Below are 13,177 nucleotides of genomic sequence, written 5' to 3' on the forward strand. Positions count from 1 at the left end.
CAACATAGTCTGTAGACTTTTTGACACTCTACTACAATAATACTGTACTGACTGAATATGGAAGCAGGGCTGAAATAAGTACAGTAATTAGTTGAAATGTATCCAGAAACAATTTGGATTAATTATGAATATTGCAAAAAGGCAAAAAAAAAAAAAAGACAAATCAAATAAAATCACTAGTTTCACCATGTCAAATGTGAATACAGACAAATTGTCTCTTTTAGTCTTCCATCATAGTAAATTGAACATTTTATAGTAATAAATTTAGTAGCTGTTCTGGGGCTTTTGATCGTGTCACCACAATCCTCCTTAGCAGATGGAGTTTACCTGAAATTGCATATATTTTATTGAATTTCTCCTTTACGTCTATATTTCCATAAAAGTTGAGTTTTAAAGCTTGTGAGTTTAGAAACAGCAGTTAACCAAACAATCCACACTCACGGTCCATGTAGCATCCCCCTTGATGTTGTGATACAGTCGAAAGCTCCGGATCAACTACTAAATGGCCCTGTTAGGTGAGAGTGTTTAGTAAATAGCTTGAGACAAGAATGAACTTTAAAACTTTGGGGCAAAACCGTGAAATGCCCTGATATTTCACTCTGAGTTTAGTTAAACTGAGCTTAGTTTATCTTATCTTAGCTTGTTTTTATCTTAGTTTATCTTCAGTTCAGTTGCTAGGATATTTGCCGTAGTTTGGTTGCTAGGCAATTCCAGGGGTCCAGTGACGTCGAGCAGGCGTCATCAACCCTCGCCTCTGCGCCCCCCAGAAACGAAACTGAAGAACCAAACCAAACGTAAGATGGGGCCGTATTACTGTCATGACTGGACAAACTGATTTGTAAACTTGTCAGCGGATGTAGCTGTAGGTTGGCGGACCACGAGCTTAGTAGCTGGTGGCGACAACCAGCTGAAATTAAAGCGCGAACTTAGCTAGGCTAGCTAACAGTAAGTGAAAAAGAAGAACAACGTTAGACCAAGTTGTCGCGGTTTGGATGAAGAGCTTAATTAACTTGTACTGAGCAACATAATGGACTTCAGCACAGCTGACGTGCCCGCTAATGTGGTACACGACTCTCCAGGTAGTTACATTAACGATGCTATTTAAGTTTGAGCTGAGGAGGCAGACATTTTATTGGACTGCGTTGTTGCTAAAAGCTAAGTTAGCTTAACGTTACCACTTGTAAATAATGCCTTTGCATCACTGCTGCTGTCTTTTTCAGACAGTTAAGAGGAGAGAGTTCACAGATCAAATTCAAGAATAATTTAAGGTGGATACGAGTTTTTAGGAGTTTGTTAGCACTGCAGCAACATGAGCTGTAGAAACACAAATACTGGTAATAGTGTTGCCTGTAATAACAGTGGTGGTACTGTACTGTAACTACTCACCAGTGGTACTTTTTGACTTGATGCTACTTTATACCAACAACATTTCAGAAGGAAAAAGTTTACTTTTTACTACACCACATTCACCTGACGGGTAGTTACTTATGGCTTTGCACATGAACATTTTACACACAAAACACCTTATAGATTACCTCAGTATACAAAAGCAGTTAAAGTTAGCTGCACCAGCTGTAACATAACAATGCTGCTCCATTGTTAGTGCATCAGTAGTAATATAATAACAACTCTCTGAAAGGTGCCAATTTACATAATGAACACTACTGTTATACTGCTGTATCCCCACTTTTATGCCAATAAAGTATTTGAATACTTCTTCCACATCTGGCAATAAACAGTCCTAATGTTATAATTCACTGTTCTGCAAAAGCAGATGAAGTTTGGAGTTTTAAAGCTGCGCCCTTATACACTGAAAATAGATGAACTTTTATGGTCTTTAATGGTCTGTCAAAGGAGGTTAATGATTACTGGAGAACAATAGTCACATCTCTAGTTGCCCAATAATAATATATTGATACTGTGTATAAGCAAGATATCTGGTTTGACTCTGGCTGGGAACCTTCTTAGTTATAATCAGTATAGCCATCCTACTTTCTCTTCAGCCCCATTTCCCTATGAAACTGTACTCTCAAATAAATAAATGCCATGAAAACATAATGATCTTATTAACAATAATCTTTATTCACAAATATTCACAACATACACAAATCTGCGTTGGCCTTTAAAGAGGACTGGTTTTTAAGTAAACCCTTTCAATGACTGCATTCCTTTGGAGGGATTTGACATAATTAATTACTTATAATAATAATATAATTAAACAAACTTTGATCAGTCAAACACATCCTGAAGATACCTTCCATACCTGACCTAGACAGTGCCTCGGATGGCTGTGATCACATTCAGCAGATAGAAACTTGTCAACTTTCAACTATCCACTGGACAAACTTTTCCACCGTTTGTCATCAAAAAATGGTGAAACAGGACAAATACGTCAATGGATGTTGCAGTCACCATGGGACAATACTACATCCTGCAACACCTCGACTCCTGAGAAACATGAGGAAGCTGTTTGTGGACTTCAGCTTGGCATTCAACGCACTAATCACAGAAGTCCTCCGGTACACGCTCACCCAGCTCACTGTGCTAGCCTCCACCTGTCTGTGGATCACAAACTGGAAGACCAGAGGCAGCAGCTGAGTTTAGGGAGCATCACAAACTGTGGAGATGACGTTGGACTTCAGGAGGCCCCCAACACCGCCTCCCTCCTCCCCCAATGTGCTTAACAGCACACATCCAGGATCCACAATCACCCAGGACCTAAAGTGGATGCTCAACATGGACTCCATCATCAGAAATGCCCAGCAGAGGATGTATTTACTGTGCCAGCTCAAGAAGCTCAACCTTCCTCAGGGGGTGCTCTGTTCTCTGCACTTCCCTCACTGTCTGGTTTGGATTGGAACTGTTAGGACTGAAGAGAATATCATCAGTGCCAACCTGCCCTACATCCAGGAGTTGTACATTTCCAAAGTCAGGAAACGGGCTGGAAACATCAATCTGCTGACCCATCACACCCTGGACACAGCCTGTTCAAACTCCTGCCCTCTGGCAGAGCGCTGTACGCTAAAACAATCTGACAGAATGATTTTTATTGACAGGCCGTCACTCTTCACTTAAACCTGTCATACAGTGTGAGAAACAAGTCTATATTTACAGTTGTATATAGCAGTTACATGTTTATGTTTTGTTGTCTTTGTTTCACTGTATGTCTCTTTCTGTGTAAGTATTTGGTGAATAAAGCTAATTTTGGTTCTGATACATGGTTTTCAGAGCACTATTTTGCACAATATCTGTACATTAGTGTAATGTGTTTGTGTTGTGGGCTCCAAATACTGGAAAATAAAATAAGAAGATTACCATATTCTGACTATTCAAAGAGTAGTTTGTTGGAAATGCATGTTGCAAATTTATTGAACTTTTAAGACCCTTTAACCAGACCAGACTTGAGGTGTATTTACTGGTGTTTATCCCATTGTGTCTGACTGATCAGGGAAGGACAGCTCCAGCTCTGATGACGTACCTCTCTCAAAGCTCCTGACGAGGCCACGCAGTGAGGAGAAACGTGAACACACACACAGCTTAACCGTCAGCTCCGACACTAAATCAAAACAGGACAAAAGCGGTGAGGACAACAAACTACACAGGCAACTTGATGTTTTGTGACCCCTGAAAGTAAAAGCTAGTACATTTTCTGTTTATATCTCCCATTGTAGCTTTGGATGACTCCTCAGATGATGAGCCTTTGATAAAGATTAAATCTGCACAAACTAAGAAACCAGTGAAAAAAGACAATGTTTCTCCCAGATCTAATGGCACAAATAACAAGAAAGCAGGTGGTTACACTACCTTATATTATCATCTGTATTTCAGCTGCATTTTCTCATTTCTTTTTGTCTGGAATGGATTGCTTTAATTTGATGTGTATGTAACTCTTTCAGATTTGAATGCAGATGATAGCTCTGATGACGAGCCTCTCATAAAAATTGCTAAAATGTCCTCCAAACCCTCAAAGAAGCCTTTGTCAGCGCCTCCAAAAAAATCTGATGGTATGAAGAAGAAAGGTAAGAATGTGGATTTGCACCATCATCAGAAAGTTGCTGTTCTCTGTAGCAGATACTCATTTTTGACCTTCCTTTTCTTTACACAGAATCACTGGATAGCGATGATGATTCAGATGATGCACCTTTGAGCAAACTTGCAGGGAAACTTCACTCCAAACGTCAGAGAAAAGCGCCTGCCGTGCTATCTAGAAAAACAACCCCAGTTATAAAATCCAAAAGGAACGCAGCGAGGAAAAAGGGTAGGTGTTAAAATGTGGGAATCAGCATATAAAATGCTTTTTCCATAGCACTTACAACAAAAATAAATATGTTTTTTTCGTTCTAGTTAAATATGCAGAGTCTTCCAGTGAGAGCTCAGACCATGAAACCCTGGCAGCAATGAAGAAGAGGCTGACAAAGGCTCCTAAAGAGCAAAAGACTTCAGCAAACAGCAGGAAAACAAAAGCAAAGCGTAAAGATAAATCACTAAAAGGTAGGCTGCACATTCATTAGACTGGCCACCAGGAATGAATTGAATTAAAGATTATGGCAAGTAGTTTAAGTACTAACCTTTTGTGTTTTAAAAGACCCTTCAACCTCAGACAGCAGCTCAGATGATGACGTGCCGTTGGTGAACCTCGTTGCTAAGAAAAAGAAACCAGTGAAGAAAAACACAAAGACGACGAGTGAATCGAAAGGCAGAGCAAGAAAGAGACGAGGTACTTCAGAAGTGACGTGTACAAAACATCATATGATATATAATTATACATGATTGAAATCCTTGCTGCTGCTGCTCGTTTGGCAGGAGACTCGCATGAAAGCTCCGACGATGAACCCTTGATTGATGTTGTGAAAAAGAAACGCACAGACAAGCAAATGGAAACCAAAACGATGGCTCCTGCTCTGGAGAAGAGGGACACAGCTGCCAAAAAGCCAAGAAAGACGCTTGTGTCAGGTAAAGGCTCCGGCCCCATCAGCCTCAGCTGGAGGTGACAGAATGAAAATGTTATCGTAACGTCAGAAGTGTGACCAGTAGACTTGTGGTTCTAGAGGCCAGATAATGTGAAGCAAAAATTCAAGAAGTTATGGTATTGTCAAGAATTATTCCCTGTTTAAAATCAGTCATTCATTTATGGTCCATTCTTGTTTTTCCAGGGTCCTCAAGCAACAGTTCAGACGATGAACCCTTAATCAAGGCAGCCAAACACCCACAAGTGACCAAAATCTTGAGAATAATACTAGAGAGGTGTGATTGTGAAGAAGCCGGGGCAACAAGAAGCCTGGAAAAAACTAGTACAGGTACTGACTGCATAACTAAAAGTCTTTACTGATGCTGCAGCAGAACCTCAAAATGAAGAGTAACATTATTCTCTGTCTTCACAGACACACCGACTGCTGAAAAGACCTCAAGTGAGGAGTTAGAGGACTCACCGGAAGAAGAATAAGCAGATGAAACAAATCTGTAATGTTTATAATTATCTTTCACCTTCTGGACCGGGAAGTTCAAACCACCTAGAAGCTCCAAGTTTGAAGGACTTCCTACAAGTGATGTAAATCCCCTCGGAGAGACAACTCCCAAACAACACAGTTAGAGTTTATGTGAACAGTGCGTTTTATATGCGATACATACATGTTAATTTAAGGTGTTAATATTTTTACTTCTGTTTTTAAGTTTGGGATCAGATTTTGTAGGTTCCTGAAAGATTTTATGCAGTCCTTGATGTTATTTGACTATTTGTGCCTGTTGTTTGCATTGGCTGTTTTCTCTGGTTTTATTTTTTAAGAGACTAATTTAACTCTCAATGAAGTTACATTTCTGTTTTCATATTAACTGCACACATAGCATGCACCAGTGAAAATACACTGTGTTTCATTAAACTGCTTTCAGTATAAAACTCATGAATCAGATGAATCAGTCTCTGTTTCCCACAGTTGCTTTTCTTTATTAAAGTCTGTCATTTTCGTTCCAGTCACATTGTAAATAAATTCAAGTTGAATCAATTATATTCATACTACCATATAAATATAATTTATCCATGAACTGGTATACAATTTATGGTATTTTTATAAAACCATCTGACTCACTCTACTTTGGGCCCATTCGGGGTGTCAGCAGGGCCCAAATCTGGCTTTTAACTTGACACTTTATCCAATTATGATTTTAGTGTAGTGTGTAGAGTGTAGAACTAACACTTATAGTCATTATTAACCAGTTATATAATATTTCTATTCGATTTAAGCATTAAAAATACACATATGTTCAATTTACAATCATGTTTTGGGCTGCAACTAATGTTTTTCATTATTATAAATCTAAATAACGAATTAACCATTTGGTCTAAAAAATGTGCAAATATTAAAATACCCCTGTCACAATTTACATTTAAGCTCAGTGTGACATTCAAACTGCAAAAAAAAACCGGATTTATTAATTACAGCTGTTTCAGTTCTAAATTATACAAAAGTGAGAGGCAGATTCTTTCTTTTGCAAAGAACAATTAAATGAGTTATTTGAGCACTAAAACCCAATTTTCCTAAAACAATTAAAAGCGTGAGCAGGATTAGATCATTGGAGAAAATAGCACCTTAAAATAAATGCAAACATTCATGTGATATAAACATGACACCGAAAAGGGAAGTGAGCATTAGACATGTTTGTAGTTTTCTTAAATTACATGAAGTTTGGTGTGCACTCTTCTTCACTGCTCTCTGAAGACATCTGCTACTTCCGCCATGACCCGGCCACATCCCAGCTAACTTCAGTCCTCCACACACTCCTCTTCACAAACACTACAACTCCACAAGTTGTTCCACCATAACACTGGTGCTCTGAGCCTTACAGTACTTTTATTTTTGCAATCCAAACAAAAGCATCCACCCAAAGTCTAAAAACATCTTTCTTTATCTTGGTTGGCATGTATCCAATGACAGCAATGAGGACAAGAGCAACAACAACCGCTGCAGCAGTGATGAGGTTGGTCATGCAAACGGGCCTCTCGAGTAGAAAAGAGCAAAAACTGTACAGATTAAACAGGTAAGAAAAGAATAACATCCAATTCCCAACCAGACACAATCCTGCATGCAGATACTGTTAGTTTATCCTGCTGTTGCTGTTCATTTAAATATGAATCCCTATTTATCTGTAGATAATAACTGTCTATGCTTGTTTATCCTTGTCTAGCTTTATTGTAAATACAATGTCTATACATTCAATCATCATTCAACTATCTTTATACTAATTTATTCACATTCTCTCTCCCCCTCTTCTCCCTCTTGCACTTTATTCTTTATCAGCTGACTATGGGTGCTCACTCTCACTTACACTGTGTGCACAATTATTAGGCAAGTGATTATTTTGACCATATCATCATTTTATCCATAATTTCCAACTCCAAGCTGTATAAACTTGAATGCTTATTGGATTTAATGCATATCAGGTGATGTGTATTTGTGTAACGAGGGAGGGTGTGGCCTAAGGAGATCAACACCCTATATCAAGGTGTGCATAATTATTAGGCAGATTCTTCTCCTCAGGAAAAATGGGCCAAAAAAGAGATTTAACTGACTCTGAAAAGTCAAATATTGTAAAAAGTCTTTCAGAGGGATGCAGCACTCTTGAAATATCTAAGATATTGGGGCGTGATCACAGAACCATCAAACGTTTTGTTGCAAATAGTCAGCAAGGTCGCAAGAAACGTGTCGAGAAGAAAAGACGCAAATTAACCACCAAAGATTTGAGAAGAATCAAACATGAAGCTACCAGGAACCCATTATCCTCCAGTGCTGCCATATTCCACAACTCCAACCTACCTGGAGTGTCAAGAAGTACGAGGTGTTCAGTTCTCAGAGACATGGCCAAGATAAGAAAGGCTGAAACCAGACCACCTCTGAACAAGACACATAAGTTGAAACGTCAAGAATGGGCCAAGAAATATCTGAAGACAGATTTTTCAAAGGTTTTGTGGACTGATGAGATGAGAGTGACTCTTGACGGACCAGATGGATGGGCCCGTGGTTGGACCAGTAACGGACACAGAGCTCCACTTTGACTCAGACGCCAGCAAGGTGGAGGTGGGGTACTGGTATGGGCAGGTATTATTAAAGATGAGCTAGTTGGACCTTTTCGGGTTGAAAATGGACTCAAAATCAACTCTCAGACCTACTGCCAATTTCTAGAAGACACTTTCTTCAAGCAGTGGTACAGGAAAAAGTCTGCATCTTTCAAGAAGACTTTGATTTTTATGCAAGACAACGCTCCATCACACGCATCAAAGTACTCCACTGCGTGGCTAGCCAGTAAAGGCCTTAAAGATGAAAAACTAATGACATGGCCCCCTTCTTCACCTGACTTAAACCCTATTGAGAACTTTTGGGCCCTTCTTAAGCAGGAAATTTACAGTGAAGGTAACCAGTACACCTCTCTGAACAGTGTCTGGGAGGCTGTGGTTGCGGCTGCACAAAAAGTTGATTCTGACCAGATCAAGAAACTGACTGACTCCGTGAATGGAAGGCTTGTTATTGAAAAGAAGGGTGGCTATATTGGTCACTGAGGGTTTTTTTTTTTTAAATTTCAGAAATGTTTATTTGTAAATTTTGAGTTTGTTTATTATTCTCACTTTAACAGGTGAAAATAAACAAGTGAGATGGGAAAATCTTTGTTTTTCATTTAGTTGCATAATAATTCTGCACACTAATAGTTGCCTAATAATGGTGTACGTATAGATATTCTCTTAAGAAAGCCAAAACTTCACTTTTACTACTTAAATGTTCAGGTTTGAGGGTTTGTTAACATTTTGGATTGACCAAGAGCACTGTAGTTGTACAATAACAAAATGTATCCTCAAAAATACAACTTGCCTAATAATTGTGCACGCAGTGTAAACCAACCAGATTTTACTACGATCTCTGTAAACCAAACACATCGTTGCTGTCACACTTTGAATCTGTTCTCTCCCTCTGCTGCTGTCGTCTGTCAGTTCAACCAGTGTGAACCTCGTCCATCCCATTCATCTACAGTTTCATCTTTGAGCTCATCAAGAGTTACATGTCACTTCCTGTGTCCTCCATGTGGCGCTAGAGAACAGCCACTAATCACGCCTTATGTTCCAGTATGTGAAGTGTTGACTTCGCTATGAAAATGTCACGTAAATCAAATGATTGCCACAGAAGGTTTATTTCCAAAGTTGAGGTGGGTTGGATCAAGCCCCTCGGACTATTTACCACCCCTGAAAATAGCTGAAAATTGACCAAATTTTGACACTTAATTCAAAATGGCCGACTTCCTGTTGGCTTTAGGTCATGGCACCAAGAGACTTTTTTGTAGGACTCATCATGGCCCATAAGCCTAATGAATTTCTTATATGTAGGTGAAATGCAGCGCGGGTCTAGTTTGTTGAATATTGTAGGGGGTGCCATAGAGCCCTTTTGCCCCACATAAACCATAAACCCATAAATCCCTTAACTCATTTCAGGCCTCCTGATATGTTTGCTAAATTTGGTGACATTTTGACCATGCTTAGTGCTTAAAAATTAACTTCCTGTTTCATGGCGAACAAGGTGTCGCCACGGTGACAGTGTTTGACAAAACCTCTAGAGCTTCATCAGTAGCATCATCCACGACTTGGGAAACAAATTTGTTTTGACCAAAATAGTTTTGACGAAAACTGAATATTGACATTGACAATTGTAGACATCTTCAGGGTGGGACTCTTATCAAACATGTTACATTTGGTCCTGATTGGACTGCGTAGAGTCTAATGATCATTAACCAGTTCATTCATGTCTTTTAATGAACACTGCCCAACAAAATATCGCTTCCCTAATGAGCTTTGTTGCGGATCATTCCCCGTCTCACTCTCTCTCCTGTCATTTCCTGTCATGTCTGTTCTGTTATCTATCAAATAAAAGCTTAACATCGCCAAAAGAAAACCGAGCAAAGACTGATTGTTGTTTAGCCCTGGGATGTGTAAAGCTGAGGTCTGTGAGCGCAGCAAAGTGTCACATTTGTCAGAAAGTATATTTGTGGGACTTAAACAATTGTCATCCATTAGCTTTTAAAATGATGTAAAATGTAATGATTAACCTGGACTAATGCATTATGTTGCTTTATGATATTAAGTGTCAGAAACAAAGCTAATAAGAGTGAGGCAGAATATCACTAAAAAATAGAATATTTGATTTATTGTTATTGGGGAAGCCCAAATGCCTCCAATGATAAACTTGTCCCCATCTGTCCAATCACAGGTTTGCCTTAATAACTTTGTTCTTCCTGCTCTTCATTTGGCTTCTGTGATAATAGTTAACAGTCATAATATTGTAATAATATTCATATAGTTATCGCTACTGTTACAGATGTGTAAGCATTTATATGTGAAATCACAAAAAGACACAACTTGGAACATGGGGACTTTATTGAAAAGCACAAATTACAGTAAAATGAATGAAATAATAATAATAATTTGGAATTGATCCACTCAATCCAGCACAAGAAGTGATTTTAAGCATCGCTGTTCACTTTCTAAGAGAAAAGAAAATGTTCCTTGTCCATAAAGAGTAGCAGGAAAGTGCACTACTTAAAAAAAAGGGACTGACAACCCTTTCAAATCCAACCTATATATATATATATATATATATATATATGTATATATATATATATATATATATATATATATATATATATATATATATATATATATGTATATATATATATATATATATATATATATATATATATATGTGTGTGTGTGTGTGTGTGTGTATATGTATATATATATATATATATATATATATATATATATATATATATATATATATATATATATATATATATATAAATCATGATTCAAAACAAGCAAACTATTTACACATTTTATTTACATAAGAAATTGTGTGTTTACAGATCACCCTGGGAGAAAATGGGAATGTGTGAACGTGTGTGTGAATATATGTATTTAGATTTCTTTTAGATCAAAAAACATATTTAACTTATCATACAATTATTTATGCATTCATAATGTGATTATTTCATTGTTTTGAATGTCCTGTTTTACTTCTCTCCAGGTAAGAAAAAAATATAAATGATGCTCATTTGGTTTACAAACTTAGACTTTTTTCTTTATTTGATCCCCCATAGGGGGAAATTCTCAAGTATTTAAGTAAACATTTTATCAGAGCAAATTCCACTTTTTTATTTGGAACTAAATGATCAAAATAATTTAATGTCACCATTTATGTCATTTTTCAACAAACAAACTAATATAAGATTCCCAACACTGATTCAGTGTATGATAGGAATGAAGAATAACCAATGAATTCCCAGTTTACGGAGCAGAATGTGGTGCCACCGCTCCTCCCTTCAGTGCACAACTTAGTCACAAACCTAAAAGCAAAAAGAAAAATACTGAAAATAGAAAACAAATTAATTTTCCATAAACATTTGGAGGGTTCAAAGTTAAGTTAAAGAATCATTTAGACTGTGAATGAATATCAATCAAATATCATTAAAGTGTCAACTTTGTAAAATATAGATTGACCCACTATGCATATGAAATACAACATATAATATATAATAAATTGCTTTTTTTCTGAGGCCTAATATTTGAGTTTTTAATTATACTTAATATTTATACTATTATGCTTCTACTCTACTGATCCCTCTCTCTTAATAATCTCACTTCAGCTCATATAAAACAGATTTAACTTTGTTGTGGAAAATCAATGAAAGTCAAACATTTTCTTTACAGTGTGTCAGAAGTTTCACAGCAGATTAAGTTCTTTTGCACATAGTTGATGGTGTTTGTTCCACAGCAGCTGTGAAGTCTATGTCCCACATGAAGAAACTTACTGTGTGCAGGGTGGTGTTTTTGTCATCATTTAGGCTCCTGGATTCAGCTCCTCCAGGACCTCAGGGTTGCTCACGGCTGTAAGATCAGAAGCCCGTTATTATTTCACACCCTGCTCTGAAGTGACACTGTGTTTTTGCAAACACCTGACAGTGCAAAGTTCTGCAGCACAACATCCAGAAATCCTTCTTAATCTACAGACTACATGTCCGCTCAGTGAAAATAGAATAAAAAGATAAAATGATATATAATATCATTTGGTTCGATCTTACAATAGTTATTTTCCTGTCATCTCTCCCTGACATCATCATGCTATAGTCATGTTATAATGACTGTGGCCCTGAGAGCTTATTATTGTTTGGATTGAAGATGAGTAAAAAAAAACTCACCGTTCTTCTTTTTATAGATGAAGAATCCAGCCAAAGCAATGATGACAACCAGAACAGCCACTGCAACAATGATGATGATGATGGTGGTCTTGTCAAGGGGCTTCTCTGTTGAGCAGAAAACAACAAACAAATCACAGCCTGTACAGATGAAGCAGGTTAGGAGAGAAAAACATCCATTTCCCAACCAGACCCAAATCTTGTTTACAGACACCATATGTGTTTCCTGCTGCTGTTCTTATTCTTGATCTAAATCTTTATCCCTTCTTGTTTCTGTGTAATAACTGTATCTATGCTGGTTTGCAGTGTAGTTTGTAGTTTGTAGTGTGTAGTTTTGTTGTCTTTGTTTCTGTTTATGATGGTTTCTGTCCCATATGTTGGTTTTTGGCACAAGAAGAGCTTTTAACACTGATACTTTATGACTATCAGCACGATCGACCAACTTTATTCTGACTGATAAATACATACATTCAGATTATTAAACAGGCAAAGACAATTATAACTCCTTAAATGCACTTTAAAAACTAGAGTTTAAATTTTTTAAAAATGTAAAACTAAGTTTTTAGGGATTTGCTGATGGTGGGCAGGTTCATTGGCTTAATACTGATCTTGGCCTTAAAATTATATATAAAAAACTAGATGAATGAAACTGTCAACAAAACAAGGGAAAGGAAAACAAAATTTCTCATCCAACAGACAAAAAACATGACCTGCAGGGTTGTTACAATAAAATAATGGCTGTTTCCCACCTCCATCACTTCTGATTCCTGTCTTAACTTCGTTGGTCCTGATCACTGCTTTGTCCAGTTTGGTGACGATGTCCTCGACACCAGAGAGCTGAAACACACATTCGTAGCTCCCCCAGTCTTCAGATGCTCCTGGTGCTTTCAGGTCAACGCTCGTCTGGAAGGATCCATCGTTGTTGGGGAGGATCTCTCCGAGGGTCACGTCC

The 13,177-nt window shown here is 37.7% G+C and overlaps 2 protein-coding genes across 3 annotated transcripts in view; one reads left to right on the plus strand and one right to left on the minus strand.

Moving 5' to 3' along the window:
- The first annotated feature begins 813 nt into the window (after nt 1-813).
- Nucleotides 814-5,847, plus strand: LOC139215221 (nucleolar protein dao-5-like). 2 transcript variants are annotated; one of them, XM_070846114.1, is made up of 10 exons: nt 814-1,079; nt 3,449-3,580; nt 3,672-3,791; nt 3,897-4,004; nt 4,106-4,258; nt 4,345-4,491; nt 4,586-4,717; nt 4,804-4,953; nt 5,154-5,297; nt 5,382-5,847. In XM_070846114.1, exons 1-10 carry the CDS (start codon nt 1,028-1,030, stop codon nt 5,441-5,443), a joined length of 1,200 nt encoding a protein of 399 aa, XP_070702215.1. In that variant the 5' UTR covers nt 814-1,027; the 3' UTR covers nt 5,444-5,847. The 2 variants fall into 2 exon arrangements, with proteins under 2 accessions (XP_070702215.1, XP_070702214.1); XM_070846113.1 differs by having other exon boundaries at nt 815-1,079; nt 3,897-4,019.
- Nucleotides 5,848-10,853: 5,006 nt separating this feature from the next.
- Nucleotides 10,854-13,177, minus strand: part of LOC139215224 (major histocompatibility complex class I-related gene protein-like) — a 12,467-nt gene continuing 10,143 nt past the window's right edge. Inside the window, 4 exon segments of the mRNA XM_070846119.1 lie at nt 10,854-11,376; nt 11,842-11,917; nt 12,229-12,333; nt 12,975-13,177. The exon segment at nt 12,975-13,177 is cut by the window's right edge and continues 121 nt beyond it. Coding sequence (XP_070702220.1) covers nt 11,871-11,917; nt 12,229-12,333; nt 12,975-13,177 — 355 coding nt within the window. The 3' untranslated portion in view covers nt 10,854-11,376; nt 11,842-11,870.

Source organism: Pempheris klunzingeri, chromosome 16 (genome assembly GCF_042242105.1).
Source record: "Pempheris klunzingeri isolate RE-2024b chromosome 16, fPemKlu1.hap1, whole genome shotgun sequence".
Lineage (NCBI taxonomy): Eukaryota > Metazoa > Chordata > Actinopteri > Acropomatiformes > Pempheridae > Pempheris > Pempheris klunzingeri.

Bases quoted from the DNA above. Each gene is read 5' to 3' on its own strand.
- LOC139215221 (XM_070846113.1), top strand. From the start codon at position 1,028: ATGGACTTCAGCACAGCTGACGTGCCCGCTAATGTGGTACACGACTCT. The intron at 4,492-4,585 runs GTAGGCTGCACA...GTGTTTTAAAAG, and splicing joins TAAAGATAAATCACTAAAAG to ACCCTTCAACCTCAGACAGC. The intron at 4,954-5,153 runs GTAAAGGCTCCG...TTGTTTTTCCAG, and splicing joins AAGAAAGACGCTTGTGTCAG to GGTCCTCAAGCAACAGTTCA.